The 7199-nt window shown below is 44.0% G+C and overlaps 1 protein-coding gene across 1 annotated transcript; it reads right to left on the bottom strand.

The window, feature by feature from the left end:
* Positions 1-73: 73 nt before the first annotated feature.
* On the bottom strand, positions 74-3302 carry neff2 (neuronal intermediate filament family member 2). Its single transcript, XM_076749491.1, has 3 exons — positions 2153-3302; positions 1399-1523; positions 74-1227 (listed from the first exon to the last, which is right to left on the bottom strand). The coding sequence occupies exons 1-3, from the start codon at positions 3158-3160 to the stop codon at positions 1167-1169; spliced, it is 1194 nt and encodes a 397-aa protein (XP_076605606.1). The 5' UTR covers positions 3161-3302; the 3' UTR covers positions 74-1166.
* Between the last annotated feature and the right edge of the window lie 3897 nt (positions 3303-7199).

A 7199-nucleotide genomic window follows, 5' to 3' on the forward strand; every position in this document is an offset into this window, starting at 1 on the left:
TTATGTTATATATGAGAGTCACAGAGGAGACACAACTTTGAAATGCAATCAAAGGAAAACACGAGATGTGAACTGATTTGCAGGTCAGTTATATGTTTATTCAGCTTGTTGCCGGCTGTTACAGGTACATCGAGCGCAATGGTGCAGACTTTGTATTAGTTTCACAGATGTAATGCACCATCTAGATCACCAGCTGACGAACAACAAGGGGCTCCTGCAGTTATCTTTCAGTTTCATCGTTTAGCTTTGAATGAACTCACAGAACAGAAACAAAATTGAATGCAGATAGGCTGCGAGACACACTGCATGAATATTAAGAGAAACCAGTAACAGTTAGTCTTCCACAGCATTTACATGTCCGGACGGTTATGCAAGAAAAGACACAGCTTCGTTAGAAATTAGAAATTTAAACAACCGGCCAAATAGGAAGACCCAAACTCACTCTGGTTTTTAAACCAACCAAACCTTGTAGTAGTTGTGTGGATGTAAATGCAGTGGAAGAATAATTAAAAAGGACAAAAATGGGGTTTTAATATAGTGAAAAGAAATTGTTAAGGTTACTGGTTCACTGACTACTACTACAGAACCAGGGGTGCAGGACAATGCATAATCGATTGGTAGAGCTCCCAGTCAATAATGCTGCAGGTTTCCTGCATCAGTTTAAACACAGATAAAGTCCAAGCATCAGGAAATAAAAGGCATTTTTGTCCTCCTTCACAAACAATTGGTCAAATGTTTGCACAGTGAGGGTTCAGAGGAGTCGAATCGTAACCCCGCTGCTTGGACCTTAACGTGCGACAGAAAGGAACTCAGCCAAAACAATATTGCTGTCCGATATAGCTATGTAACTAATGCAGTGCAGCCACTCTGCATTTTACAGTTTGCCATCTTCTTGATGTGTGGTGTCAGAACGTGTGTAGAAGAAGGGGGACTTCTGGTGGTCCTCTTGTTTAGCACAAGGGCGCATCTGTCTTGAGAACGATGAGCTTTGGTTTGCGGTTTGGTTTTGGGAGGAGTAAAGGAAGAAAGATTTTTTCGGGGGGGAAAGATGACGGAGGGGAGAAAGTCAAAGAAATGAGGGAAGGAGAGGGGTGGTGTTCAGGTCGGGGCAGGGATGGGGGGGTGTGAAGAATTCAGGTTTTTGCCACGCTGGTGGCTTTTAGGATTTAGTTTAGGGCAGGAAGGGATGGATAAGCCAGTCGAATCTCTTCCCCCTCCAGAAGTTTTCTGAAAAATAAAGGAAATGGATTCTCTTTACTGTCTACTTATGTACGTACAAATAGGTAAAGTGAGATTAATAATACACTAAACAAGGTGTTTAAAATATGGCTCAGAGAAAGTCATGAAATCATAATTGTTATTTCTTTGTCCAGTATTTGTGGAGGAGCCAGATCTTACCTGTACGCAGCTATTTCAATGTCAAGGGCCATCTTCACATTGAGAAGGTCTTGGTACTCTCTCAGGTAGCGCGCCATCTCCTGCTTAGCGTCAGTGATATCCCGCTCCAGTTCACTTATCCTCACCTGTGAATGCAAAAAAAAGGCCAAAAAGAGAAGATAAAACACAGAATCAGGTTGTTTTTGCTTGAAGAGATTTGCTTCAAAATGTTTGGAAAGCGGTAAATTCAGAAAGACACTTTTTGGAAATCCCTGGTCAGTTGTTGGGTGTAGCCATGGCGTGCTCTCTCCGTTTAATTAGACGGTAACCTTGCAGATTTTCACCTCTGCTGTGAGTCTGCCATCATTTCCTGCTGAGCTCTACAGTACAGGAGGGTGTAGCTGCTGCAGAGAATATATTTACATCTTGTAGCAAAATGAATCATGGCTTCCTCCTGCTGTGTCTCTGCTTTCTGCACAGAGTGTTTTCTTTTATTCTGGGTGGTTTCTATTAATATATTTCTATCTTATCTCTGTGCCCAACCTTGAGGCCAAGGGCCTTTAGACACCATCTTTTCAGCTTTTTCGTCACTTTCCCTTTTGCATCTGTTAGGAGCAGGAAAGCTTTTTAGAAATAGCGTAATAAGAAGATTCTTCTGATCTGCGAGCAGAATACCTCTCAAGTCATGGGCAGATAAGCAGACCAGGCACCACATATTAGTTCACCTACTGGGTGAATATTAGTGCTGATCAGGATCCGACTATCCCTCATTCACCTGATACTTTGCCACCTCTTTGGCCTGCGTCTCCTCCAGATCCTCCAGTTGCTTATTTAGGGAGTCGATGACGTTCCGGAGAGCTTCGATCTCCGAGGAGCGGGACTGAAGCAGCCTCCGGTACTCCATGGTCTCCTCCCGGATGGCGTGCACGGCCTCGTTGTTTTTGCTGGCCATCTCTGCCACGCTCGCGAACTTGCTCTTGTACCAGTCCTCGGCGGCCTGCATGTTCTTGTTTGCCAGCCGCTCATACTGCGCCCTGATGTCTCGCAGGGCGGTGGACAGGTCGGGCCGGGACACCTCCACATCCACGCTGATGTTAGCCACCTGCAGCTGGGCCTGCAGCTCTGCTTGCTCCTCTGCAAAGACTTTCTTCAGGAACACCATCTCATCACAAAGCGAGACCACCGTGGCCTCGGCATCACAGTTGGAGAGCGTGGCCCTGCCGGCCTCCTCCTTGGCCCTCTGCAGGGCCTCCTCAGCATCCATACGCCGCCTCAGCTCCTCCTCGTAGCGCTCCTTCATCTGCTCATACACATCACGCAGGTAGTCTCTCTCCGCCTCCATCCGCATCTTCTCCCCATTCTCCGAGTCTATCATGGCCCTCAAACTCCGCGCCTGGCCCTCATACAGCATCTGCAGACGGGACGGGTCATTCTGCCGCCTCCTCAGCGCCTCCAGCTCGGCCAGCAGGGCTCGGTTCTGCAGCTCCAGGTGCCTCACCTTCTCGATATAGGTGGCGAAGCGGTCATTCAGGTCCATTAGCTGCTCCCTCTCCTGGGAGCGCAGGCCCAGCAGCTCTGTGTTGAGGGAGCTGGCCTGGGCCAGGTCCATCCGCTCAGACCCATCTGGCAGGGAAGAGGAGGCCAGCCTCAGGATCCTCTTCGCAGACGGAGGAGCTCGAGGAGAAGAGAAGAGGGAGGAAGACATGGAGGATTTGGTGGTGGACTGGGAGCCTCTGAAGCTGTCCCAAGGGCGGCGGTAGGAGAGGTAGGAATCGTAGCTCATGATGAATTTTTTGTTGTTGTTTTTGTTTGTTTAAGAAAAGGATATGGATGTTTTTAGTTTCGGAAGGTTTTTTATGTCCCCCTTGTTCTGCACACCATCGGTGAGGATGAGCGAGCGTTTTTGCACTGCACCAGCTCAGTGATGCTGCAGATCCCTGGCTTTTATAGAATGAGGCTGCCCCCCCCCACCACCACAGAGAAACATCAGTGCTGTCAGCATCCACCAGACCAATAGCAGCCTGCTGCAGTGAGGAGAGAGGAGGTTGGTTTTCAGACTCACTCTCAGCCATGGCAGGTGGATTTGATGTGGTAGAGCCGGTTTTCTTTAAATCTGCCCTAAAAATGGCATTGCAATCAGTTACTTGCATTTGCATTTGCATGCATTTCTGGAGGCATGTTTTACTCTGTGCCCTCAATGCACGCTGAGATACATCTCTCAAGCGATAAACACATCCCATTGTTGAAGTGAGAAAAACTGGGGCAAACCTTGAGAAAATGGCTCGAAACAAAGTCTTTCCCACAACCCACTTAGAGAGAATCAATACATAGTGCGTAAAGACAGAGTGAAGGAGCGTATGCCTTAAGAGCCAGGCACTGAAAGGTTTTAATGTCATAGAAGACAATCAATTAATTACCGTGCAGACTGCTTGGTACTTAAATAGATTGATGTGGTTGAAACCTGCCCGCTGTTTTACCTGAATGTATGAATGGCTATTGAATAATCCCACATTAGCCCACACACACAGATATCAAAAGCCTTTCCTGCTAATTGAACATTACACAGATGGCTGGTGCTTTACTTTACTACCTTTATACGTTTTACCTTGCATATATTCCAAAAGTAGATTTTCTTCTATCCACCTTTTCTTTTGATTATCTCCTCTCTTCGTTTTTACTTGATAGAAACCTCTTTGCTGTGCCCTAAATACTGCTACTGTTCCTCGAGTATCTTCAGACAGATCTATTTGATCTATTTAGATTGCAAACTGATGAGTCACTGATGTTCTCGAGCCAACAGTGTGTGGGAGACACCGCTGAGAAAGAAAGTGCTATCTGTATCTGCTGACACAGAAAAACAGTCCCGCTGTTTAACATCCAGAGATGAGTCAGAGGGTACCCTTCGTGTTTGTTGAAAAAGAGGCATCAAGCCGGAGTTCTTATGCAGGAAGAGATTCAGATGTCTGCTCAAGGACATGGTTTTAGTGACAGACACTTTCAGAGCGGTGACAGTTGGAGGACATTATACTCCGAGTGGGTGTCAGGATCACTGTTTGACCCCTGACATTTATTTGTCTCTGCAGATGGCAAGTCAAGGAGAATACATAAAAAATCAAACAACTTAAAAGGAAAAACGATTAAAATGTCTAAAAAATAATGATGATTCAGCTCGTCCCACCAGCTGCTGAAACATCTGTTTGAAAACAAAATCCTCACCAAAATTACTTTAAAACCTTAATGAGCCTTCAAACATCCTAAATATGAATAAAATCTGGTGCTTTAGAGGAGAGTCTGGGGTCAAAATGTGCCACACAGCTGCCACTATTTCAACACCAGCCTTCAGCCACAAAGGCTGAAAGATGCTGTTTTCAAGCCTAAAAGCAAACGACAGAGTGGTATTTTTATGCCAGCAGGTGACACCGTTCAGCCAGGGAAAGTCCTCAATCAGCTTTCGCTTCCATACTGAAATCTTAATGTCTGACAAACTAAAATGTGAGAAGAATCTCATCCAATTAGCTATTTTACTCTTTTGAATTGTAAAAATGTGATGTTATTGCATCAGTTATAACCATTTTTTTTTGTAAAGAGGGATGCTCTGAGTTCTATACATGATCATTAAGAGGTCAATTGAGCTCATTGATCGCTTTACATTTAAAGGGACAGTTCATCCAACAAAAACAGGGACATTTCTGTCACAATGGAACAGATGTAATGAACACAGTGTGTTCAGCCGAGCTTCGTCTGCAGCTCCTGTCCCCGGTTAGCGTGCCAGCTGGAGAGGATTCAGTGCTTCTGCTTGATTAGTCAAACTAGGCTGTAAGTTCACTCAAATACAGTTTACAGTTGATTTGTGGACATTTGACAATCTCAGTGGCAGCGTCTGTTTGCAAACACGTTGTGGTTTCTCATAGAAATCTACAGATCCAACTGCAAAAAGTTTTATTTTGATGGACTTTCTACCAGCAGTGTTTCTGTACACAGTTTCAGGGCTGTGCTGCTTGAATGTAACTCAGTACATTTACTAAACATTAACATTTACATTAACATTAACTACATTTACTTATTATCGGTTAAGCTATCCAGCGGTATGTTAATGTATCACTAAGCATAATCCAGTGATATAATATTTGATTCTGAAATTGGCCACTTTTGCTGCTGGTATTTTCACTATACTTTGATGCTAATACTTTTACCTTTACTTTTTTTACTTAAGTAAAAAATAAGTGTATGAATGCAGGGCTGGTAACAGAATATTTTTAGACTGCTTTATTACAATTTTACTTAAATTTAAGGTCTGAATGCTTCATGTATCACTGCTTCCTGGGACACCAGAACGGAACCATTGTTAATGTTGTTATTAGCTTATTGTCTCAGTGACACACAGAGGTTTTAATCACTGACTGTAACTTGCTGTGGAGGGCAGCGTTACACTGTGTGTGTGTTTGCGTAAAGGTAAAGAGGCTGGTGGCTCTGGGATGCTGGAACACACTGTTGAGGCCTCTCTAATACGTTTCTAATACCAGTGGAGGTGCTAACTGGTGGCTATTGCTAAGTCTGTTGGAACCAGATAGGCTGTAGTTTAACGTGAGCAGCTGCAGTGTAGACATAAAGCCGGGCCACACAGCTGAGGATCTGCTCTTTGCTTCGATGACTGTAGGATTTAAAGGCAGCTTAGAGGTACGTTACAGATCAGGGCTAGAGAGCGGTGTCAGCTATCAGAGGGTTCAGTGTTCATTATGACAGCAAAGCCCGATAAGCACGACAGCTCAAAACATGGTTTAGCATGAATACTGGGCGTCCACATAAACGCTGACCCAGCTATCAGCACGTTTTCCTGCGTATTGATCACTGTCATAGAGGGGATACGGCCTGTTTGTGTTGTTGCAGTTTTTAGCATTTGCCAATAGAGGTCAATGAGGCTCATTGATCGCTCAACATTTAAAGGGCCAGCTCATCCAAAAGAATAAAAAATATTTTCCCACTCATTTACCTGCAGTGTGATCAGAGTGCGATCATTTGGCCTATCAGATGTAGACACTACATCTTTTTTTCATGCTCAAAAAAAGCGACATTCAGAAAAATCTCAGCAGCAGTGCCTTGTTTCAAAAAGGACATGGTTACTCACAGGAACCCACAGATCTCATTTCGAGAAGTTTCTTCTAGAACTGCTATCACAAGCCCAAATTAAACATGCCCAACATCTGTCAGTGAGGGGGAGGATTTTAGTTTTTGCCCCAGATGGTTGAGGTTCTGTTCAGAGATGACTTTAAAATACCTTCCTGATGTTGTCTCAAGCCATCACAAAGCCAGGTAGATCATCTTTAAGACACAATCCAGCGCTCTCACGTGAGTCCAGTGCAGATCTTTCGTGTCAGGGAAGTTGCCCTTTAAGCTTTTGAACACTAGGTGTCGCACTTGCATCACATGTCAGTGTGACGATTGGCCTACAGCTGTTTTCAGATGAGATACAGTTGTGCAAATGCTAATTCAGTTGTCTCAGCGTAGAATAACACATGGAGTCACCTGCATCACAAAGTGAGAGATTCCTGTGTTGTTGTTGTTGTTTTTCTTTTTTCTTTTTTTTTTTTAAATCAGCTGCAGGTCCATATAGTCAAAGAAAAATGCAAATTACATGTTTATTCAGAGGTCATTTACAGTGAATATATTTCCCAATGATACATAAGGTAAAAATAAAAACATTTCTATGGACAGATAGACTTTGGAATGTCGGGCTTCTCATTGCTAAAATTGTTCACCCCTTTAATACATTTACAAGAATTGCAGGAATTCGTTTCCACGTGAAAAAGTCAATTCACCGTCCA

The sequence above is a fragment of the Chaetodon auriga genome, chromosome 14 (assembly GCF_051107435.1).
Source record: "Chaetodon auriga isolate fChaAug3 chromosome 14, fChaAug3.hap1, whole genome shotgun sequence".
Classification (NCBI taxonomy): Eukaryota; Metazoa; Chordata; class Actinopteri; order Chaetodontiformes; family Chaetodontidae; genus Chaetodon; species Chaetodon auriga.

Coding starts and splice junctions, on each gene's coding strand:
- neff2 (XM_076749491.1), bottom strand. CDS start 3,160: ATGAGCTACGATTCCTACCTCTCCTACCGCCGCCCTTGGGACAGCTTC. Junction 1,524..2,152: donor AAGAGGTGGCAAAGTATCAG/GTGAATGAGGGA, acceptor TTGCATTCACAG/GTGAGGATAAGTGAACTGGA. Junction 1,228..1,398: donor ATTGAAATAGCTGCGTACAG/GTAAGATCTGGC, acceptor TTTATTTTTCAG/AAAACTTCTGGAGGGGGAAG.